The sequence below is a fragment of the Sparus aurata genome, chromosome 5, assembly GCF_900880675.1.
Source record: "Sparus aurata chromosome 5, fSpaAur1.1, whole genome shotgun sequence".
In the NCBI taxonomy this organism is placed as follows: Eukaryota; Metazoa; Chordata; class Actinopteri; order Spariformes; family Sparidae; genus Sparus; species Sparus aurata.
Genome location: NC_044191.1, coordinates 17415037 through 17440927, shown reverse-complemented (window position 1 = coordinate 17440927; position 25891 = coordinate 17415037). Strand labels below are relative to the sequence as shown.

Below are 25891 nucleotides of genomic sequence, written 5' to 3'. Positions count from 1 at the left end.
ATAAACTCACAGGATGATTGAAGATGAAAAGTTTGTCCAACAAACAAACAATGGCTGTGAGTCCATCAATGGAGCACCATGCTTTCACTTCTCTAATACAACTGTGTGAAGGACAAGGGGGTAAGATACAGACCTACTCAAACATATATTTTTTACATAACCTGGTAAAAAATGTCAAAGGTGATTGATTGCAACAGTCTTCCATCACAATATTTATATTTATCTGGAGAGACGTGGACTCGGTCTTTGTAAAAGTCTACCGGAGTCGACTGGAGTCACTATTTTGATGACTTGCAACTTGACTTGACAAAAAATAAAGTCTTGAGACGCATCTTTGACTCATAAGTGAAAGACTTGTGACTTGTCTGCGTTCATTTCATGTTTTCAGTTTCAATTTTTTAGTTTGGCATCAGTATTGTTAAAGTGATGGGAAGGTAATATATATATATATATATATATATATATACATATATATATATATACATATATATATATATATACATATATATATATATATATATATATATATATATATACATACATATATATATATATATATATATATATATATATATATATATATATATATATATATATATATATATATATATATACATATATATATATATACATATATATATATATATACATATATATATATATATATATATATATATATAGACATACATATTTGTTATTTGATTCAATTTATTTCACTGAATATCCACACTTATAATACAAATATATTTCATTGTCATACGTTTTAAACAGGTGAGGTACGTTGGACATTAATACCATTATTAGACTTAGAATACAGACTTGTTTTTCTGCCTACCCATTTTTTCCTTTAGTTAAGATAACGTTCTGAAATGTTAGACCGTCAAATTTTGCCTAAATAAAGTACAATTAAAGTGCTTTTAAAGTACCCAAACCAAAAATGTCAAGAATATTAAAGCCTTTATTGTCACATCTTAATCGTTACTGTAAAGGTTTGAGCAAAAAAATAAGCTTACAGAATTCTCTTAAACCAGCAGCAGTCAATAAACAAGGTAGATTGGTTAATCTTCCCTGAGATACAGCAGGTGAGGCTGCAGTATCTTCCCAGATCAAGACTGCTGGATTGGAGCATGTCAGAGAGGCTTTCAAAAAGCACTTTACAAAAGATAACCAAAAGCCCTGTGAACCGAAATCTATCTGAGCCAGAAGAGCTTTTGCTTCCACTTCTCTATCACCACTATCCTCAAGTGAAATTTCATTTAGAAGCTTTCAGAACTGCTGGAAGCCTGTCCCTCAGATTACAACATGCCACGTATCTGCATGCCCTGCATCTGCATCTAATATTAATGCATCTTAATTGAATTCTTCTTATTCAGGCGTTACAACACTTTAATGTTCACAAATAAAAAAAAAACATCTTGCAATTAAATTTTTTTGTTTGTTCTTAAATTTACGGGAATGGAGCAAAGATGGTTGAAAAGTACTGAGGTACAGTTGAGCAAGAGCCACATCAAGTATTTTTCTTCATGTATAAATCAGTCACCCTGCATAAACCAGCACAAACTGTAGTCACCCTGGAATCATCCACTGCCCCGGCAGTTGCTCGAGGGCTGCAGCGAGCTACTTGACTGTGTTAAAGTTTAAAACAAAGTGCTAGACGATATGCTCACTTGTCCAGACTGACAGTTTGTATTTGATTCACCGTACCATTTGAGAATATGCAGGTGAGAAGAGAATTTTTTTGTAATAATGATTAAGCTTTATGATATTTTTTTTTCTGTTAAATGACCATAACATAACATTTCAGTGACCAGTAAAGCAACAGAGCACATAAAACCACTGAAATACATTCATACTGATGTACTTGAAAGCTTGGTACCGAGCTTTGCTGAAGTCTGATAATAACTTATTCATTGAATCAGGTGTGTTGGAGCAGGACAGGTTGTTCTTTACATTACGGTCTTTACAGCTAGAAAAATATTGATGGACAAGGAACTATAACAGAAAATAAGTTCCCCTTCTCCTTCCTTTAGTTAAGGCAGATAGAATAAAGTCTCTGTGTGGTCATGGTTGTAGTTTACACGTGGACAACAGAGACATGTCCACAACATGGTTTGAGTAAAGTCATTCACTTTTTCTTTGGAGTGAAATCAATCATATGTTATTCTGATATCTCCTAGACAGCTAATTAGTGGGCTGTGCTCGCCAGTCCACTATTGTTATTGCTCACGCGTCTTCTTATTATTTTTATTCTTCATCCGTCCTTTTTTTGGTCGCTAACTCGTCCCACACCGTTGAGCGCACACATACAAACAATACATCAAAATACATCAAAACGTGCTATCGCCGTAAGACGCGAAAAACTGCGATAAATTTCCCATAAGGAATGAATGGGACGAGGTCAAAAAAGTCGCAAATCTGCGACGTTTTTCAAACATCTGCTGCCCTGGCATACGTTCACCTAGAAACACCATTTTTCCTACGATGTGTAGTTTTTTAACTGTGACCCTTGAATGACGGTGAGTGATTTTGGAGAAATTCGAGGTTGTCAATGATTGTGTATGGCGGAATGTTCGTGCAGCAGAGTGGAGGGGGCCTACTGACAGAGTGAGCAAGACTCAAGAAATCTCTCAGAAATGTTATCTTTCCGTGACAATCCTGGCCACAAATTAGGCTCAAAAACAGTGATATTTTCCAGAGTTGTAGCCACACTTGTATTCTATCTCCCAATGTGTCTACTTTATTGGTAGGATTTACGGTTTTGGATTTATCTGCCTCTAACCGACAAGAGTACCTCTCAACTGGCCCATTCACTCCAATGTAAATCGGGAGGAGGATTTTCAAAACTGCACCCTTTTTTTAACTCGCTCCTATTACCACATTTCTATAGATAGGACCACAAAATTTGATGACTGTGTTCTTTAAGGCCTTTTTGGCTTGATCGTGAAAACATTTTGCCGATATCATGTATGATTTTGACCAAATAGCACTAGTTTGATGTCCTAGATGTGAGGCAGAAATCACCCTCAAATCAGCTGGCCCAGGCACCGTTGCTACGGGCCCTTGCCAACTGTCACCTAGCAACCGAGATCAGCTGGGCCAACAGAGAGAGTGACAGACAGACAGACAGACAAGAGACAGACAGGAGACAGACAGACAGACAGACAGACAGGAGACACACATGAGACAGACAGACAGACAGACAGGAGTAAGGCAGGAGACAGACAGACAGACAGGAGACATACATGAGACAGACAGACAGACACACATGAGACAGACAGACAGACAGACAGACAACTCTGTCTGTCTGTCTGTCTGTCTGTCTGTGTCTGTAGCCTCACATTGTAGGAAAAAAGTGGAAGACACCTGCGAAAAATTTCCCATAAGCAATGAATGGGATGAGGTCAAAAAAGTCGCAAATCCTCTGCTCTGGCATGCATTCACCTAGAAACACCATTTGAACTTTAAAATGTAGGCACAAGTCCTGTGTATTTGAGCTGTATTTGATCTTTTTTCCTACAATGTATAATTTTTGAACAGTGAGAGACTTAAAAAAACTCTCAGAAATTTTCTCTTTCAGTGACGCTCCCAGCCACAAACTTTACTCAAAAACGGTGATATTTTCCAAAGTTGTAGCCACACTTGTCTTCCTTTTCACAATGTGTCTACTTTATTGGTAGGATTTACAGATTCTGAATTATCTGTCTCTAACCGACGAGAGTAGCTCTCAACTGCTCTGTTCACTCCATTGTAAATCGGGAAGAGGATTTGCACAACTGCACCCTTTTTTAACTCGCTCCTATTACCACATTTCTAAAACTAGGACCACAAAACTTGATGAATGTGTTCTTTAAGGTCTTTCCCGCCTGATGGTGAGGAAACTTTGCTGATACTATGTTTGCTTTTTCATCCCGGGGCAAAGCGCACAGCCCACTCTCGCGATTTTCCGGCGGGGAATTGTCTAGTTTAAGTATGCTATGCTAGCATCTGATTGGCTAAAAGGGAGGATGATTGATGTTGGTATGGGTTTTGATGTCACAGCCAATGTTAAGGCCAAACCTATGGCCTTGGGGGTGGTTAACCTATTAAAAGGCCACAGAGAAATAAAGTAACATCAGACAAAAGGTAATAGACTGATAAATAACCCCAAGTTTCCTGCTTGGCCATTAATGTTTAACATGCATTTTGTGATAAATCTCCTTTTCCCTGTGAGTTTTAAAACAGATGTTGATGCTGTGATAACCTTATGACAAGGTCAGGGTACAAATTACATTGTAGAGTATTCATCTCCACAACCACAACATCCTCACTGGGGATTTTCCCATGAGGAAAAACACACAGTATCAAGGAAGTCTTTTAATGTAATATCCATTAATGCCTAACTGCAATGCTCATTCCTAAAAGCTCATTCCACACAGATGAGCAAAACCAGCCGGAGATAGCAGGCAACTTCCTCCAAATCTTCTCTGATGTACATTTTTAGCATTATTTCTACATGTACTCTTACAGGGATAGTTTGGGTTTTTTGAAGTGGGGTCATATAAAGTACATGTCTATAGTCAGTCTGTTTCCTACCGTAATTGTCGATCAGCGCAGCCTCAGTTTGGAGAAGTAGAGAGCCGCTTCAGCCTGGACGCTCAGCTTCGTACCGCAGTGAACAGAGTCCACTGCGCTGATCAGCAATTATGGAAGGGAACAGACCGACTGTAGATATGTACTTTATATGACCCCACTTCAAAAAACCCAAACTATCCCTTTAAGCAAGTACAACGACCCATTTTGTCACAAATTTGGCAGGTGCTGAGGAGGCTTCAGCATCTCTACTTTCAGCACCCATCTCTCCATAAAAGCAAGGAATCTCTGTGTGTGTGTGTGTGTGTGTGTGTGTGTGTGTGTGTGTGTGTATCTGTGCCTCAAATATCTCTGCGGATCAGGATCAGACCGACCTGAGAGTTTCAACATGGCTGCTGTGTGGTTCAAGGGTGTGCAACATCTCATTTGTTTGGACTGCAATGATACCGTGAATAAATTATTTCAGAAATGCTTTAAGAATTCTACGAACATTGTCCACCGGAGCCACCACAGTCACGTGCGCACCAGAGCCAATCACTGCAGAGCCCACCGCCACCCCCCACCTTAAGAAACAAGCAGATTTATACCTGCAGCGGCATGAGCTGGACCGGGATTTTGCCAGCGGTTCGGTCCCGTTCTGTTCTGTGCATCTAAACTGACTGTTGTGGATTAATGAGACTAAAAGAGTCCGGACCGAGTATGTTCGGGTCTGAGGAGATCCGGAGACACGCGGACAACAAAGTGGAATCAGATCTGTGGATGTTCGTGTGTAGCTAGCGGCTAGCTGCTAGCGGCCCACCTCCCGAGGCGACAGACCGGACCCACCGGCACGTCCAAAACCGGACTTAGGGTAAATAATGCCCGCCACGCTTTTTCGCAAACATTGCCGTCACGTTTGCTTTGTGTCTGGTGCAGGAAGAAATGGTAAAAACGGGCTTTTGTCACGAAAGTGTCCAAGCAGCAAGTTTGGTTGTTGAGGAACAGGAAGTTGTGGGAGGGACGGAGGCAGATGAATGGCAGGCAATGACGGTCGGTGTAGAGACAGCGATATTGAGAGTTGAGAGATTTGTGACATGTAGCTTTTGGAGTGTGTAGTTAGTGTGTTATGTAGTGTTTGGTTTAGTGTGTTTAGTGCAAAGTGGAGTTGTTTTTTTGTTTAATAAGTCAAAACAATGAGGAGACAGCTGAATGTGGAGCAGGCAGTGCAACTCTTCATTCAGCTGGAAGGAGCTCAGGCAGACCTGAGCATTGTCTGCATTTAAATGTAAATAGTTACATATAATATATATATATATATATATATATATATATATATATATATATATATATATATATATATATATATATACATATATATTTAGCAAACAACAATTTATATTTGCATTATAAGTAATAAAAAATGGTTTGTTAAACATATTTGTGGTTTTCACAGTAAAAAAATCTAACTTTTTCTACTCGGATTTTATGTTTTTTTGTGATCTTAGGTCCATTGTGTTAATACAGTATGTCAAAATAAAAAAAATAAGTGTACAGTCACACATGTGAGGTTGTGCTGAAAATAATGACACCAAGTAAATAGTTTTTAAGGTGAAATATAATGGCAAAATCAAAAATGGTCAAAAACGGCCAATTACACCCTGGAATATCAGATTTCACTACAAACCTAAATATCCCTGACGTCCCACCTTCAAACACAGCCTCATTTGGCCATCCATGAAAAAGCTACTTAACCTCCCACTTTTCTATGGGAATACATTTTTCTTACGGGCACTGCAATAGTATTTACAATTTTACAAAATGCCTCATAACAAAAAGTATGGAGCCAAAAGTTCACTTACAATTAGCCTTTACTGTGTTAGAATTAGAGCTCTAAACTCAGTTTTTAAAAGGTCACTTGAGCCACCAGTCATAAACTAAACATGGAGAGCAGGGACGTGCACATGATTATAGAGGGGCAGGTGCTCAAAGTCAGGAAAGAGCAGTACCTGCGCACACACAGCACGCGACAATTTCTTTTTGTAGATTAATTTAAAATTAATAAACAAACTTATAGAAAGCTAACTACTTAGCTGTGTATCCCATGTAGCTGTGAGTGATATGCAATTGACATTTCTTTTTTGTCAACAAATAATTGTCAACATGAGTTTATTCACATTATCATAATACTGAGGTTTAGAAGACATGCAATTCAGCTGCAATTCTTAAAAAGCAATGAAACACTGGTTTGGAGGGCAAGTGCAAAGTAGAAATACATGCTACACATCTAAAATTGTGACAATACAATTAATTACTACTGTGACTGCTACTGTGAATGTTAGTAGTAACAGCAATGTTTACAATAGCAAAGTCACAGTAAACTCAATATCTTGAAGAAGTTTAAAGGAGTCATATTATACCCTATTTCTACAAGTTAATCTAGTTCCCTGGTGTCCTAATGAAATGTCTGTGACATGCTTTGGTCAAAATACCATAAGAATGAAGCACAATAGCAGTTCATAACTGTTCAAAAACCCTGCCAAAACAGCCCTGTTCAGAACGGTCGGTTTTGAGTGCCTGTCTCTTTAAATGCAAATGAGACCCAGGTAATCCACCCACTTCTTCCGGGAGGTGTGACTACACCTACAAGTGAAGCGCGAAAATGGCGGATCCGCGTACAGGTAGCCTGCGTAATGTGGGAGGAGATATCCAGCGTGAGGGTGGGAGTATTCAAATCACCCGCTCTGTTACGTAACAGCGCAGGTGAAATCCAACTGGCTCCTTTAGAGACACATTTGCTGACTCCGCCAGTTTACAAAACATTAACATAGTGGTCGAAAATCATTCTTAAGGGGTGGGGAGGTACTCCGGATATGCAAATGTACATACAAAAGCAACAAAAAAGTGAGTTTTGCATAATATGTCTCCTTTAATATTTTTGGTAAGATAAACAGCCGACATAGACAGCTGTCAGATTTTTCTTAACTCTCATTAACAAGCAGTTAGCTTAACAAGCAAATGGGCAATTATTACTCATATTAAAGTACGTTGAATAAGTGGAAGGCAACTTGTTAGCCCCGACAAGGAAGTTATGTTAATGGATTTATAACTCACAAAGGTTCAAGTCGCTCCACTGTCAAGTCTCATCTCATACGTGTGTGGCAGCTGACAGAGAAACAATTGGCTCAACACACACACACACACACACACACAACACCATATTACAAGGAAATGTGTACGTTAGATAACCGTGGCGTTTTCATACTGCCCTTTTTTATTTACATCCCTTTGCACAACAGGAATTTATTTATTCAATAAAAACACACACAAAAGGGCACTTGAAGGGGCTCAAGCACCCCTTCAGGCCTTATGTGTGCACGTGCCTGATGAAGAGGCAACCTGTGAAGCCAATATGGAAGCACCAAAACCTACAGTTCCTCAAACGGCAACTTGAGACCAAAAGCAAGTCAATCCTCAGAAGAGCCAATGTTAAAATGCCCAATTTTGCAGCAGAAATAAACATGTTCCTGGTTGAAAAAACAGTTTTGGTCTCTGTCTCTGTAGCAAATGAATCTCTTTGAATGAAGAGAGGGGGAAAGGAAAAGAGGTTGTGAGTGTTACTCTGTTCAGACTGAGCTCACTATCTTGTGGCTCATGTAAAAAGATATTCTGTCTGATTGGGGCAAAGAAACCACAGGTGTGGTCACCGTTTACCGATCAGGTCAAAGTGAAAGTATGTACGGTGTTTGTTCAGTAACTGGGCCATGAAGCAGCTACAGTATAAAAGCCTGAAGGGGACTGGAGGTGCATCAGTTGATGGACACCGGGATCATGAGTACATTTTTTTCATGTAGTGGTTACTTTAATCATAAATTTGCATCATTTAAAATTATGACTCAGTTTCAAAAGATATTTGGACTTTAGTTTGGGCTTATTCTGATTTATTTCCAGTACCTTGACAAAAAGAATAATTATATTATTATTATTATTATATTTTTAATAATATGAATAATGATAAAAAATAATTTGGTTATATTATCAAACAGTAATTGTGATTCAAATATTTAGTTAATTTCATTTATCCTCAAGAACAAATGTACCGTGTGCAGACGGCCCAGACTACAGAGTCTTCACAATGTGAGTATTGAGCAGATGTTGTTCTGTGTTTTCTCTCCGAAGAAGCTGTCAGTGTTGTTGCTGCTGGTCCTGCTGCCTCTGTCCTCAGCCACACCTCTGGATCTCGGAGACAACACAGTGCAGAGAAATGGTAAAAACACATGACATAATGACTTTGGGAAAACACTGAGGTATACGTTGATTATAAAATGATGCCTATCACTCTAAAACAGTGGTTCCCAACAGTTTTCTTGAGGGACCAACATTTTTACCATTGTAAACCATACCATTGTATCTGTTTTAGTTAAATAAATGAATACAATTTTAATGTAGCCCTTAAATGTAGTTGTTTCATCACACAAATGAATTAAATGCTGACTCACCTATATTTAACCAATACCGTATATTAAAATTATTACATGTCTTTAAATCAAGAGGGCTCCGCTGTGGATCTTTGGCATCCCCTGAGGGGGGGATGGGAATCACTGCGCTAAAAGACACAGTGAAACAAAAAAATACATTTTGATCCTGTGTCTGTCAGTTGTTCAGTTACCTCATCTTTAATGCAGACGACAAAATCCCTCTCTTCACTCTTCCTGTAAAACTATAGAGACATAGAGATAAGATATTTTACACAACATTTACATAATTGTATCCAATCAAATGTAGTTTGGAGCGACAGACTTACCAGCTCATCACATTAAACATTATCTAGTTGTTGATGGCAGCTTGCAGAGCAGATTAATATCATGGGTCAGAAGGGTTTTATGTTAGTGAGCAAGAACATTTATATTCTTAATATGTCAATTTCTCCCTGTCTCTTCCTCCTGATATAACAGGAGGATGTTTGGGGTGGAGGTATTAACTGACCCATGCACACTATGGAGCCATCTAATGATATCAGAAGAGTCTGATTTCTCATGATTTGCAGCGTCCATGTTCTGCTTTCTGCTCAGATCACCGTCACAGTCCAAGACAGTCCAAGTTCTGTCTAACTGTGACTTTAAGACATGAAAATACTTTGACTTAAATACCAATAACAGCATGCTAACATAACAAAAGCAATGCTAACATGCTGATGTTAAAGTGAAACTCTCGCCAACATGCAACCTAGTGAATGTACATGAGTCAAACCTTTGTGTAAAAGCATAATTACAAAAAATCACTATTTTTAAAACACCAAGAAGGTTCGACACAACATGAAACTTTGCTGGTAGTACCACCAGGGTACTTTATTGTTTTTTATTTTTTATATCACTGTGTGCTCCTCCTTTGCTCCTCCCCTGAATGGGACAGAGAAGTTACATGGGGAGGAGCGCAGCCCAGCTGCACGGTGCTTATTAGATATGCAAATGTAGCATGACGCCACCTGAGTTCTGCACGCTGCCTTTGCATAAAAAAAATAAATAAATAAACAAACACGTGACTGCCCCTGCCTCAGAGAGCAGAGCAGCTGCAGCGGTCTTAATTAGGAGGAGGACGGTTTTGTTCCAAATCTCACCCCATCATACCTCCCAGTGATTATTTCCAAGATAAAATGAGTTACCACCAGGCTGGCTTCTTAAAACTTAATACATTTAAAAATCAGTCAAATAAGCCAGTTTTTTGAACGGCTCTTTGAAAGGAACGGCTCACCAAGATCCGGCTCCCTTCAAAGAGCCATAAATCCCATCTCTAGTCAGCAGATGCTTGTTCCGTTAACTGCCATCCTGCCAGTGGAGAAGTATTGATCTTCGAATGCAATGTAACATGGATGAGAGTTAAGGTGGAATGCTACTGTCTTCCAGCAACAACTATCCACGCGTCATCTCACATGACTTTTCCGGCTTTTGATTTTAGTATTGTTTCTTATATGAGGCTCCTTTTTCAACTTCAAGGTCAATATTGTTTGTTGCCGACAACAAAACAATGAATTATCTGTGCAGTTATATGGAACTTAGCTTTAGGAGCGGTCCACCTTAACTGTACTCCATGTTAAGTCGCATTAGGAAATCAACACTTCGTCTGCCATGACGGCGGCTAGCAGAACACACAGATGTTAACGTGAGTTGTTCAAAAACCTTATTTTTAGTAAACTCTGTGTACACAAACAATGTTCTCAATGCTCGTGTTCATGTGTAGAGACCCTGGTGATACTATGAGCAAAGTTTCATGTTGACCCTCTTTCTTTAACGTGTTAGCAAGCTTACATTTGACAATTAACACGAAAACAGGCTGTAGCTCAGGAGGTAGAGCGGGTCGTCCAGTAATCTGCCGGTTGCTGGTTCAAAACCCTAGCTCCCTCAGCTAAAGTGTCCTTGAGCAAAAAACTGTGTTGCAACCTCATTAAGATTCAACTTCTTGGAACTATGAATGTGTCTATCCATCCAATGATTAGGAGACATTTCAGTCTAAAGAGTTAATGGATCGGCCAGTTATTGATCTCAGTGTCCACAAATCAGCATAGAATTTTAAAAAAGTGCTTTTATAAATGTTTGCTTCATATTTTAAAATGTTTTCTCTCTGTTTTTTTCCTTTCTCTCGTACTAATGCAAACATTCTCCTTTGTCTGAACCTTTCTCCATTTCTTTATCTAGCCTCTGAGTTGACCGCCGATGGATCAATGCTCACAGATCGACCCCTTCTGACTGTTGCAAAGTTGAGGCAGAGGAGGCAGGTTCAGTCTTCCATCCCTGTGTCTTACGATAGCTCTAACCTGGAGTGGGTGACCTGGAACAACTCTCTCCCTAATGATGCTGTTGCAATTTACAATGAATATGCTGGTCGTACCGAGTATGTCTGCAAATACATGTGTGAGGCTGGCTTTTATAGTCCTAGTGAGGGTCCTTATTGTCACTATGCCAAAACAAAAAAAGAATATCTTGGTTCCCCATTTCAGATCCTGGTAAACAAAGACAACTTTGAGATCCTGAAATGGAAGGACGGTTCACACGGTTCGGTACCCGAGAATTCAGTCCAAACCTGCCCTGGTGTGGACATGTATGTAGGGCAGAACAAATACGGACTTGGGAAGGTGTCTACTCAGGATAAGTGCTTTTACCTACCTTGGAAAGGTTCTGAATATAAGTATAAGGACTACAAGGTCCTGACCATAAATGAGAATATAGTTAGCCAGAAGATCTACAATGTCAAGTACATCACTGATGAGTCTAAAACCGTTCAGTACCCTCCAGAGATCATGCGTAAAACAGTCATCAGCAACTATGAATGCAGCCCAGTGACTAAAACAGATACCCTCACACAGACATATGAGGCACAGCAAAGGTGGGACATTTCCTTTTCTATCAGTGCACGTGTTAGTACGATCATCAAAGCCGGCATCCCTCTCTTTGTTGAGGGACGTTTCGAGATCAGCGCTGAGGTGGCTTTCCGGTACTCTAAGGGCAAAACTGTGACAGAGACTACCACTGACACTGTTACTTTGGCGATCACAGCCCCGCCAAACCACTCCTGCACTGCTACTATGAAGCGCCATAAGTACAAGCTTAACATCCCGTTCACAGCAAGCCTCAGCCGCACCTATGGTAACGGGGAGATCCAGACGACATCTATCACAGGAACATATGACAGCATTCAGACAGCAGACGTCCAGACTGTGTTGGACCGATGTGAAGTTCTCAACAACTCCAAGCCTTGCACATGAAATACCAAAAGCCCACATAATGTGTCATATAATGCATCTCTGTATTTGATGCTTTTCGGGGGGTTGGTAACCAGCTCTTGTTCCTGTGACTCCATTTAATCTAAAGGCCTTCGTTGAAGACACTTTGAATGGAAGCCAATGAATGAATGCAGTATAATGAGTAAAAAATACAACATATGATGTTTTAAAAATTGGTGCCTTAATGACTTGTTTTGTTTATAATATAATATCTGACATTTCAAAATCATTTTGTTACTCACTTGGTTTCATTGTGCAGAGTTTGACACTAGAAGGATGTTTCACTTTTTGAAAAGTTTCAGCTCACCTCAAATCTTAGTTTAAAAGCATTTATGACAGTGGTTTTGCCCATGTTTTGTATTACATTGGGCTTTGAACTTCTTTTTGTACACTACTTTTAAATAATCTTTTCATTTTGTAATCCATGTTGTTGTTGTACACACTTTGCAAGTTGGGTTTAGGAAAGTTTTACTAATTTAAACAGCTAAATGCTGTTTTCTGAGGTGAGATCCAGCATTAACCACAATGTGTTTAATTTGTTTCAGTTGGGAGCAGCTTCTCCATTTATTTTGTTCATTGCATTGTGCGATATTGGTTTCTATTAAAAACACATCCACAAATCAATGACTGTTTTGATAGTAACTTTTGTCAGTTTTCTAGTGTGTAGTCTGGACTTTAGCTGTGCTGCACATACACACGTGACATGCTTCACTCTTCAGACCATCTTACAAACGCACCCTCTAAATTGGGCGAGCTATTTAAGCTGGCTTGTCAGTGCCTCTGCTGCCCTGCACAAGTATAGCTGCCTGCTCCTTCAGCCCCACCTCCACCCCAGCATCCACCTGCAGGTTCTGTCTAGGGGGGATATATTTAATCATCACTCCCCAATATTTCATGTAAACATATCTGCAGGGAGTGATGAGGTCAGAACCAAGACGCCAAACTATAACTATGTTCTGCTTTGTAATAAACATTTCAAATGTGAGTTGTCTGACTGAAGTGTTATTCTTTCCCCCTCTGTACGTCACTGATATTACCAGAGCCTGTCCTATTGGTTTTGTATGATTGCAGCATTTATAGTAGTCAGTTATTCTGGATATACTGAGGTTTGTTGGAAAAAAAAGTTGCAGCCAGAGCAAGAAGACGTGGAGAGTGAGACATCCTCTCCCCCAACCCCTGATGATACTTCTATCAGCTCAGGTTCATGAAAAATTGAATTGTGGTCGTGGGTGTAGTCTCTGTTAAATGATTTCTTTCTCTTAATACACCACAAAGCCAACTGTGGGCCTAATGCAGATAGACAATGAAGCGAAAGAAATTATAATAGGGAATGTTCTACCTACTCTAATAGCCTATGCACACAGCACAGGTCTTATTACGAAATTATTATAAAATACGACGATAAGGACCCCAATGATTGGCTTTCCTTTCCTCTTCAAACTACGTGTCAAGGACAGAACTGATCAGAACAGGAGGCAGGATACAGGAGAACAAAAGGCGAGCTTTATTTAAACCAAAGCTGAACAAGTACAAAAAATAAAAGGGAGATAGACCAAAAACTAAACAAAGAGGGACAAAAAGCAAAGAGCAACAAAGACAGCCAAACAAACTACAACCAAAAGCAAAGTTCAAATCAAACATAGAAAAATCAAAAGTCAAAATCCAACAGGAGACAAGAGACACGGGGAACTTCAAGGAGGCCAAAAACACAAAAGACCCTCATGGACATCCCACCAAGCACACACAACGAACTGACTGTGACGACCCTCCCTGCTCTCTCTCTCCCTCTGACATCAGCAGGGTCGTCAGCAGCATTGGCACCACCTGGGCTGTGAGAGTCTGGGTGCCTTTATCTCTCTCCTGGAGCTCGGTCTTCTCTGGCTCTCCTCCCAGAGACACCTTGTTCAGCTTTTGTTTGCCGTTTGGGTTTCTGTACATCCTTCTTACAACATTACACACACACTTCTCCACTCATGCATTTCACCTACACCACTGATTCCACTGACTACACACGCCATGATTAGTTTAGGTTACTTTTTAAGTTACTTTTTCTTCAATAAATAATTAGTTAATTGTTTCACGTGTGCATCTCCTTGCTTTGTCATGGCCGTGCGGCCCGGTTTGTGACAAGTGGGGGCTCGTCCTGTTTTACTTTGCTTTGTTGGAGGCCGGTGATTGGTGGCCCTTTTGAGGTAGGGTTTTGTTTGTTTTTTTGTTTTTGCGTTTGGGAGATGCATTTTTGATTTGGTTGTTTGGTTTGGTTTGATTGTTGTTTCAGTTTGGGGAGTCTTTTTGTCCTGCAGCCTCAGGTGTGGACTGTCAGCTGTGATTGCATGGTCTTCTAGTGTAATAGATCTTGGCTTTTGTGGAGTTTCCCTGGTTAGGTTGAGCAATGTGGTCCATTTTGGCTCATTGGTTTTTTTGTTTTAGTTTGTTATTTTTGTGTGGTGTGCGGTTGGAGCAGTGGTCTCGGGGACACATCCACAACCAGTAGGTGAGTAACCAGCGTGCTGGGGACTTAACTCTGTTGTCGGTTTGAGTGTTTAAATAACCCACCGCTAATCTGCATGAAGACTAGGTATAGTGAGTTAGATTAGTTTTGGATAGGCAGTTTAGTTAGAGGGGGACTTCACATTAGTCTCAGGGACATTTGTAATGTCTTTTTGTTACATTGGATGACCTTTGAATCACTGTTTGGTTGTTTTCTTCTGCCAGTTGCATTGTTTTGTCTTTTGGGCCTGGTGTATTTGTAGCTCACTATGGCAGGTATAGAGGATTTTGTTGCTTCGCCGTGTGAGGAGTTTTTGGATGGTTGTACTAAAGATCAGCTGTTGAAAGTTGCTGAGAGTTATGACATTGATTTGAGTGGCCTAAGTGATAAACGTAAAGGTAATGTTAAGTCTCTGGTGAAGATGCAGTTGATTGGTAAAGGGGTGCTGGTGGTTAAACGGGGAGAGTCTGGTGAGCCACAGGCAGCACAGTCCTTTAAGGTTCCATCAGGTAATTTAACATTTGAGCAGCAAAAAGAATTGCTGTTGTTACAGCTAGCTCATGAGAAGGACAAACAAAAGATGGAGATGGAAAGACAAAGGTTGGAGTTTGAGAAGCAAGTTGCAATTGAACGCTTGCGGCGTGAGACAGAGCAGGCGATGATAGACTTGCAGGCTACTAGGCTGGGGTTAGTCAAAGAGGGTAAACTGTCTGGAGAGGTTTTGCAAGGGGGGGATGGTTCATCTTCACCATCAAAGTCCCCTGACATGGTGAGTAGTCTGCGTCTCCTGCCTAAATTCAACGAAAAAGATCCAGATGTGTTTTTTTCTTTGTTTGAGCGGCTGGCAGAGGCAAGAGGCTGGTCAGATTCTGACCAAACATTGCTGCTGCAGTGCGTGTTGACAGGGAAAGCACAGGAGGCGTATGCATCTTTGGGCGGTGACCTCACATATAAGTCAGTCAAGGCTGCTGTACTGAAGGCGTATGAGTTGGTCCCAGAGGCGTATCGCCAGCGTTTTAGGACATGGGAGAAGAGGGCTAATCAGTCACATATGGAGTTTGTAAGGGAGCTAACTAATCATTTCAATCGTTGGTGTGTAGCCTCAAGTGTTGAGAACTTTGAGGGATTGTGCAATTTGGTCATCCTTGAGCAATTTAAAGACACTCTGCCCAGTCGGGTTGCCACATATCTTAATGAGCGCAAGGTTACAACTGCTGCTGAGGCTGCAGGGCTGGCTGATGAGTATGTGATTGTTCATAAGGGCAGGCCTGGTGAGCCTCGAAGGGAGCCTGTTGGGCGAAAGGAGGGTGGTAGATCACCTGTTCGTTTTGGCATTTCCTCAGGTAAGGGGTTCCGGGCAGCACCTCAGAATGGAGAGGATGTCTGTAACTATTGCCGTGAGGCAGGCCATTGGAAGTCGGACTGCCCAATGCTAAAAGCTAAAAAGCAGCATGCTGGAGGCGGGCGTGTAAAACCAGCTGCCCTGGCTGCGAGTGTTTCAGGCCCTGTGGATGTGGGGGCGTGGCAACGTAACTGGGGGGAATCTGGCCTGACTGGTGCCATTGACGAGTCCTATCTGCCTTTCATTTCAGATGGGTTTGTATCACTGGTTGGTAGTGACACTCAAGTGCCTGTTAAGATTTTAAGAGACACGGGTGCTTTTGATTCATATGTTTTGGAATCTGTTTTGTGTTTTTCTGAGAAGACTGATACTGGTGACAAGATCCTTATGCGAGGAATGGGCTTGGATGTAGTGCCCGTCCCAGTGCATAAGATGAACTTGGATTGTGAACTGGGGCAGCGTGAGGTTCTGATGGGTGTGAGACCAGCATTGCCTATAGAGGGGGTTGATATAATTCTGGGCAACGATCTGGCCGGCAGTCGGGTTTGGGCTAAGTGTTCACCACCCCCAGCAGTCTCTCTTTCTCCTTCAGGGGAAAAACAGCCTGAAAGGGTAGGGCGCCTTCCAGTAGTCTCCCTCTCTCCTTCGGGGCCAGAACATCCTGATGAAAGTGCAGTGCACTTTCCGCAAGTTTTTTCTGCATGTGTAGTTACGCGGGCAATGAGTTGTGCTGAGTCCAAGGGGACAGATGGGAAGAGGGATACTGTTTTGCCATTTTTGCCTGATTTTCCTTTGTCTGTATCCCACAGTGAACTGCAGAGTGAACAGAGAGCTGACCGATCGTTGGATGAGCTGTTTGGGTCTGTGCTGACACCCTGTGAGCTGAAAAGTGTTGCCAGCGGGTACTTTCTCCAGGATGGGATCTTGGTGAGAAAGTGGATGCCCCATGGGGAGGATTTTGTTGGGGATCCCGTCTTTCAAGTGGTTGTTCCATTCAAATTTCGTGGTTTGGTGTTAAAGTTGGCCCATGATGGGTCAGGGCATCTGGGTGTCCATAAAACCTATGACAGGATTTTGCGTCATTTCTTCTGGCCACGACTTAAAAAGGATGTTTCTCTTCACATTAAAAACTGTAGTACTTGTCAGCTAACTGGAAAGCCGAATCAGGTCATTAAACCAGCTCCACTGCAGCCGATTCCAGCTATCAGTCAGCCATTTGAGTACCTGCTCATTGATTGTGTGGGGCCGTTGCCCAAGGCCAGGTCTGGTTGTAAGTATTTGCTGTCAGTTATGTGTCAGAGCACTAGGTACCCAGCAGCTTATCCTTTGCGTACCATTACAGCAAGAGCTGTGGTTAGGGCCCTGACACAGTTTGTTTCTGTTTTTGGCATCCCTAGAGTGATCCAAAGTGACCAGGGATCTAATTTTTCCTCCCATCTGTTGGGCCAAGTGTTAAAACTCCTGGGAATTGGGCACAACCAATCTTCAGCTTATCACGCTCAGAGCCAAGGCGCTCTGGAGCGTTTTCATCAAACACTTAAATCACTTTTGCGGGCGTATTGTACTGAGCTTGATGGTGACTGGGAAGATGGGCTCCCCTGGTTGCTTTTAGCTGCACGGGAGGTAGTGCAAGAAAGCACAGGGTTTAGCCCAAATGATTTGGTGTTTGGGCATACTGTACGGGGTCCACTGTCTGTGTTTAAGGATGGATGGAAGGGGTCAGATCCACCCACTAACTTAATTGACTATGTCAATGGGTTTAGGCATAGGCTATACACTGCTGGGGAGCTGGCCAAGCAAATGTTGGCTACATCCCAGGCTAAAATGAAGAAGCAGTATGATCGTAGAGCTGAGCTGCGTGAGTTTAGTGAGGGCGATCGAGTTTTGGCTCTGTGTCCATTGGTGAGTTCACCCTTCCAGGCCAAGTTTATGGGACCTTATACAGTGGTAAAACGTGTTTCAGATCTAAACTATTTGATTTCCACCCCTGGTCGGAGGAAGTCAGTTAAACTGTTTCATGTGAATCTGCTTAAGCCCTACTATGCTCACTCTCCCAGTGCATCCGTTGCTGACCAGCAGGGGTCAGTGGCAGTGAGTCCTGTTTTGGTAGTCGGTACAGTGGGAGGGGTTTTAGGTGAGTGTCTTGATGGTGTTCTTGAGCCTGATGAGGGGGTGCTGTCGGGCCGGTTGAAAAATTCAGAGACCTTGAAGAATCTTAAAGGGTTGGTTGGTCATTTGCCAGAAGAACACGCCCTGGAAGTTGAAGAGTTGATTTTGAAATACCCTTGTTTGTTTGGTGACGTGCCGTCCCGCACCGACTGGGCCGAACATGACATTGATGTGGGTGAGACACTGCCTATCCGTCAGCATTTTTATAGAGTTTCTCCTGAGAAGCGTAAATATTTGGATGCTGAGGTTAAATATATGCTTGAAAATAACATTGCTGTGCCTTCCTTTTCAAGCTGGGCTTCTCCTTGCCTTTTAGTGCCTAAGAGTGATGGAACACCTAGGTTTTGCTCAGACTTCAGGAAGGTCAACAAAGTGACAAAGCCAGACTCCTTTCCACTGCCTCGCATGGAGGATTGTGTAGACCAGGTTGATGCAAGCCATGTAGGAGCAGGAGCGGTGTTGGTGCAGGCAGATGAGCAGGGAGTTGACAGACCAGTCAGTTTTTTTTCTAAGAAGTTTAACCGACACCAGGTTAACTACTCTGTGGTTGAGAAGGAGGCCCTGGCCTTGGTCTGGGCCCTGCAGCACTTTGCGGTTTATGTGGAGTCTGGTGTGGCACCTGTTGTGGTCTACACAGACCACAATCCACTAACTTTTTTACATTCTTTGCGGTGCCCCAATCAAAGGCTGATTAGGTGGTCGCTGTTCCTGCAGTCTTGTAATCTGGATATCCTACACATTAAGGGCCGTGATAATGTGGTTGCAGATGCACTGTCTCGGGCTCCAGTGATGGAGTAGGAACTTGTTCACCTTCTGTTCTTCCTTCCCCTCCGTATCAGTTGAAATTGGCCCTTATAGGTTGGGATGTTGCTGTTTGGGGGAATGGATGTTGGAACTGGCAGATTGTAAGTATGTTGCAATTATTGTAGTATTTGATTATGTAGTTCTCACTTTGGTATCATGTTTTATGTATTATGTTGTGACGGAGATCCTGTGAGGACCCCCCGTCTTACGGGGGGGGGGGGTGACGACCCTCCCTGCTCTCTCTCTCCCTCTGACATCAGCAGGGTCGTCAGCAGCATTGGCACCACCTGGGCTGTGAGAGTCTGGGTGCCTTTATCTCTCTCCCTGGAGCTCGGTCTTCTCTGGCTCTCCTCCCAGAGACACCTTGTTCAGCTTTTGTTTGCCGTTTGGGTTTCTGTACATCCTTCTTACAACATTACACACACACTTCTCCACTCATGCATTTCACCTACACCACTGATTCCACTGACTACACACGCCATGATTAGTTTAGGTTACTTTTTAAGTTACTTTTTCTTCAATAAATAATTAGTTAATTGTTTCACGTGTGCATCTCCTTGCTTTGTCATGGCCGTGCGGCCCGGTTTGTGAGGGAAACACAAGAGGGAAGGCAGAGACTTTATACACAGACACTAACAACGAGAGGAGGAACAGGTGAGGTGGAACAGCAGGTGAGATAACGAAGGTGGAGCACAGAGGAGAAAATAGTTGGGAAACAATACTAACGGAGTGAGACAAACATGCAACAAGAAGGTAGGGAAAAACAGGGAAGAACACAGAGGACAGTAGCTGTGTCCCAATTCAGGGTCTGCACCCTTCAAGGACCCAGCCTTTGAGGTCTGCCCGAAGGAGAGTCCTTCGGAGAGACCTGCTGGCCACTTCAACTATTGTTAAATGGGACAGTCTAACTTCGGAGCATTTCCTGGTTGTCACCAGATGTTCCCGCCCCTACCCGTACGTCACTATTTATGCAGCCCAGGGGCCTCATGTATCAATGTTGCGTACGCACAAAAACGTGGCGTACGTAATTTTCCACGCCAACGTTCAGATGTATCAAAAGTGAAATGACCGTGGAAATGTGCGGTGCCCCACGCCAGCTTCATGGCTGGTGTACACACGTTTCTACAGCTATTGTTCCTTTGACGACACTTAGAGGTGATGCTGGGAAACTGTTAATTATGTGAAAACAATTAGTCCTCAGAGTAATGTCCACATCAGAGACACATTAATGGACAATTAACACACACGTGTTTGCAATCACATGAATGGATATAAAAGCATGCGCAAAGTGATGAAAAAATGGCATTAACAATGGCAGCCTTGGCCTTGTTAGAAGACATCACAAATGGGAATATCAGACTTGAGAGGGTGTTTAGAGAACTGGAAGATCTGTTGGCAAATGACGACAACTGGCTCATGAGTCGGTTTAGGTTGCCGAGGCCAGTGTTACTGGAGCTGTGCGCAGAGCTGTGGCCGGCCCTAGAACGAAACACAGCCAGGGGTTGTCCGTGCCCACACAGGCGCTGACCACTCTGAGGTTTCTGGCAGAAGGAGCCTTCCAGAGGGAACTGGCCGACCGGTCAGGAGAGTGCCAGTCCACTCTGAGCCGAGCCATGCCAGCTGTGTGGGACGGGATCATAAGAATGTCATCCAGGTACATCAAATTCCCATACAATGCTGCTGAACAGACCAACATTAAGGCGCAATTTGCAGCAAGAGCCGGTTTCCCTAATGTAATTGGAGCTATTGACTGCACACATGTTGCTATAAAAGCGCCATCACAGGATGAATTTGTTTTTGTCAACAGGAAACATTTTCATTCAATTAATGTTCAAATAATATGTGATGCGCAAATGCAGCTCACCAACATCGTGGCAAGGTGGCCTGGTTCAACGCATGACTCGTTTATTCTTACCAATAGCATGGCTGGTAACAGGCTACAGGCTGGCACGGTGCGCGATGAGTGGCTTCTTGTGAGTGAATAATTTATCCGTTTAATTGCGCCCCGAATGTAAACCAGCACAATGCCCATTTGGGCAAGTGCATTCAAATATGTGTATTTGTTTTTCCCTGGTGAAAATAGAGCGGCAAAGCTATCTAACAAGCCCTTTATTGTCTCCTTGTGTTCAGTATTTGTGTCAATAAACGCGTGCGTAAAGTTGGAAATGTCACACTGCAGTAGCCACGGCGCACTTCTGCAGTCATTAATATAAGTGTGATCAGTCTTGTCAATCCTTGTAATGAAGTTGTTTTGTCCTTCTGTTGTTCCACTAATGGTAGCATATATATATCTATCTATATATATCTATATATATATATATATATATATATATATATATATATATATATATATATATATATATATACACACACATATATATATATATATATATATATATATATATATATATATATACACACACATATATATATATATATATATATATATATATACACACACATATATATATATATATATATATACACACACATATATATATATATATATATATATACACACATATATATATATATATATATATACACACACATATATATATATATATATATATATATATACACACATATATATATATATATATATATACACACATATATATATACACACATATATATATACACACATATATATATATATATATATACCCTGAATTGTGACACACCAACTGAAAGGACACAAGAGACAGCCCAATTTTCAAAATTTCCCAGGGGAGAAATAACTTGGTAACGCGTTACTCTAACTGACCAGTTTTTACAGTAACAAGTGATCTAATGCATTAATATTTCCAAACCAGATAATCAGATTAAAGTTACTTATTCAAGTCACTGTGCGTTATTATTAACCTTTTCATTTTCCTTAGTAAGATTATATGATGTCACGAGTGCGACAGGTCACGTTGTCAGCATGAGGACAACTCACGTGTAACACCTAGTAGCGACACAAACACAAACAACAATGGAGGGAGGACATAGATGTTCGTTTTCTAGCTGGAAATACAGCCATTATTTTGAGTTCGTGTCATCTAAAGATGAGAACATTAAGGTTTGTTGTACACTGAGCTGGCAACCGAGTACTATCAAGCTTCAAAAACATGATGTCAAATTTGAAGAAACATTCGGAGTCGTAGCTCAGTTAAGTTTACAGAGCAAGTCCCACCAGGTGGTGTTAAGCAGAGAGCTGCAAGCAAAGCCACAGCCTCGACTTCTGCAGGAGGTCCCCCACCACCCAAACAACAAAGCTGGACTTCAGTGCAAAACAAATAAGTGGGGGAGATTTTGGGTATGTTGTAGAGAAAATGCTGCACTTAAACACGGTTGACTCGTTTGGTGCGATAATGAACAAGATCCCTACTACTATCAATGCTGTGCTTGACGTTACTGTTAAAATTGCACTTAATAAAGTGAATATTGGCAAAAACGGTTGTCATTTTTATGTTGAGGCGGCGAGGGTGTCGTCGGCAGCTGCTGAATGTAGCAAATGAAGTTACTACTAATCTAACTTAGCTACTTTTAAATACAAGTAATCAGTAAAGTAAATAAGTTACTTTTTAAAGGAGTAATCAGTAATCAGATCACTTTTCCAAGGTAACTGAGGCTACACTTTCTGCGGGGCTAGAGCCCCGGATGTTTTGCACTCCTAGCGATGCCCCTGGTGATCAGGACACTGCTCACATTTACAGGCAGCGGAGGGCAGCAACAGACTGACAGAGAAATGAAGGTTGACAACGTGGTTTTGGACAAACATGTTGGATTCATTGTGTTCACTTCCATTTAAAGTTTTTGTTTCTCTCTCATTTGTTTTTTATCATCATTTTTATTTGAAGACCAAAAACAGAGTTGTTATTTTTCTATCCATCTATCTATATCTCTGTCTCTTTGTCTCACACACATATTCTTTCTCAGCTCTGATGTTTCTATACAACATATATCAGAGCTGTTTGATCATTTTCTACTTTCACCTGGTTTGTGGTTGCTGCATTCTGAATAAAGTGGTGCTGTCACTTTTACAAGTTATAGTTTATTTGCATTTTATTGATGAAGGAAAGAAGCTGTGGTGACAATAATACGACAAACTCTTTATCAATATAACATATACCTTCCTTGTGCAGTGAGAGTTTAATTTAACAATTTTTTTATCAACTAACTAACAGGATGATTGAAGACCAAAAGTTTGTCCAACGAACAAACAACGGCTGTAAGTCCATCAATGGAGCACTGTGCATTCACGTCTCTAATACAACTGCGTGAAGGACAAGGGGATAACATACAGACCTACTCAAACATATATTTTTTATATAATCTTGTTAAAAAATGTCAGAGGTGATTGACTGCAACAGTCTTCCATCACGATATTTATATTCATCTGCAGAGATGTGGACTCCAGACTCAAGTCTACTCGAGTCGACCGGAGTCACTATTTCGATGATTTACAACTTGACTTGACAAAAAAATAAAGTCTTGAGACGCAACTTGGACTCGGAAGTGAAGGACTTGTGACTTCTCTGTGTTCATTCCATGTTTTCAGTTTCACTTAAGTTTGGCATCAGTATTGTTAAAGTGATGGTAAGGGGATATTAAAAAATATATATATATTTGTTATTTGATTCAATATATTTCAGTGAATATCAACATTTATAATACAATTAAAATTAATTGTCATACCTTTAAAACATGTGAGATACATTGGACAATAATACCATTCTCAGACTTAGATTAGATTATTAGACTTAGAATATAGATGACTTTTTCTGCCTACCCATTTTTTCCTTTTATCAAGATAAAGTTCTCAAAGGTTAAACTGTCAAACTTTGCCTAAAGAAAGTACAATTCAAGTGCTTTTAAAGTACCTATACCAAAAATGTTGAGACTATTTAATCCTTTTTCCATCACATCTCAATTGTTACTATAAAGGTTATAACAAAAAAAATCTTCCCTGAGATACAGCAGGTGAGATTGCTGGATTGGAGCTGGATGCTGGATGTCAGAAAGGCTTTTGACATCACCAAGCACTTTACAAAAGGTACCCAAAAGCCCTGTGAACTGTAAATCTATCTGAGCCAGAAGAGCCTTTGCTTCCATTTTTCTGTCACCACTATCCTCGAGTGAAATTTCATTTAGAAGCCTCAGAACCTCTGGAAGCCTGTCCCTCAGATTACAACATGCCACATATATGCATGCCCACCTAACATCTGTAAGTCTCTGTAGTTCCCTCGGCTTCTCCTGTGGACACCAAGCCATTTGATACATAAATATCGTCACGCGGGAATAGTAACGAACAACTAAAGATTTCTGTTCCTTCCTTTTTCTTCAGTTACGTCAGCCAACACACTAAACACTTCACTTTCCTTTACTTCTGCTATGATTTGCTTTTGGACTTTTTCTGCTAATCCCTGATGAATCGCATTCTGAATTTGGAGTCTGAATTGGTATATTTGGCATTGCCACATGCCCCTATGAGCAATCTTCTCATTGTCTCTGCAACCTAGATATTCTAAGCTACCGTAGATATGTCTACAGAACAGATGTCTGATGAACCAAGCCAAGGCAAAGCTAACTGTTTGCGTAAAACTTGTAAGGAGGCCTTCGCTCTATCTATATTTACAGACTAAGTGTCTTTGACTTATTTGACTTCTTAGTCCTCTGGCTAGAGGGGAGAGACTCTGTGTTGACCCCCTTGCTATGTTGTTAAGCATAATTATGTATGGAAGTCCTGCTTCATGAAACTGTGAGATATAATTTGGGTATTTGGGAAGACTGTATGGATTATCATGGCAACAATCTGTGATGTTATTTTGCTCCGCCATGGAGCAAAATAGATGTGTAACTCTGGGTACGGTCACTACCCATCCGGTCAAAGTGAAAGTATGTACACTGTTTTTTCAGTGATTGGGCCATGAAGCAGCTACAGTATAAAAGCCTGAAGGGGACTGGAGGTGCATCAGTTGATGGACACTGGGATGGTGAGTAATTAGCATCATTTAACGTTATGACTCAGTTTCATACAAAATCTGGACTTCAGTTCAGGCTTTTTCTGAAGAAGAAGAAGACATTTTATAATTGTTTCAATAATATGAGTAATGACAAAACATTATTGGATGTTTTTATTAAACAGTTATTTGATTCAATTTTTTTGTCACCATCAAATTCTGTATGTCCAAAATCTTTTATGATGAATTTCCTTAATCTTCAAAAACAAATGTACCATGTGCAGACAGCCCAGTCTACAGAGTCTTCGCAAAGTGAGTTTTGAGCAGAGATGTTGTTCTGTGTTTTATCTCAGATGAAGCTGTCAGTGTTGTTGCTGCTGGTCCTGCTGCCTCTGTCCTCAGCCACACCTCTGGACCTCGGAGACAACACCAAGCAGAGAAATGGTAAAAACACATGACATTATGACTTTGGGAAAACGTTGAGGTATATGTTGATCATAAAATGATGCCTATCCCTCTAAAAGACACAGTGAAACAAAAAAATATATTTTCTACATTTTGATCCTGTGTCTTTTTGTCAGTTGTTCAGTTACCTAAGTCACCTCAAGAACTTTTATAACTGTTTTGCTTCATATTATAAAATGTTTTCTCTCTTTTGCACCTTCTCTCGTAGCTACTAATTCAAACATTCTCCCTGTCTAAACCTTTCTCCATTTCTTTATCCAGTCTCTGAGTTGACCGCCGATGGATCAGTGCTCACAGATCGACCTCTTCTGACTGTTGCGAGGTTGAGGCAGAGGAGGCAGTTTCAGTCT

General features: G+C 41.1%; 1 protein-coding gene across 1 annotated transcript; it reads left to right on the top strand.

The window, feature by feature from the left end:
• The first annotated feature begins 3165 nt into the window (after positions 1 to 3165).
• Positions 3166 to 12491, top strand: LOC115582173 (natterin-3-like). Its single transcript, XM_030417964.1, has 3 exons — positions 3166 to 3205; positions 8725 to 8812; positions 11238 to 12491. The coding sequence occupies exons 1-3, from the start codon at positions 3179 to 3181 to the stop codon at positions 12302 to 12304; spliced, it is 1182 nt and encodes a 393-aa protein (XP_030273824.1). The 5' UTR covers positions 3166 to 3178; the 3' UTR covers positions 12305 to 12491.
• The last annotated feature ends 13400 nt before the right edge of the window (positions 12492 to 25891 follow it).

Bases quoted from the DNA above. Each gene is read 5' to 3' on its own strand.
- LOC115582173 (XM_030417964.1), top strand. From the start codon at position 3,179: ATGAGACAGACAGACAGACAGACAGGA. The intron at 3,206-8,724 runs GTAAGGCAGGAG...TTCTCTCCGAAG, and splicing joins AGACAGACAGACAGACAGGA to AAGCTGTCAGTGTTGTTGCT. The intron at 8,813-11,237 runs GTAAAAACACAT...TTCTTTATCTAG, and splicing joins CAACACAGTGCAGAGAAATG to CCTCTGAGTTGACCGCCGAT.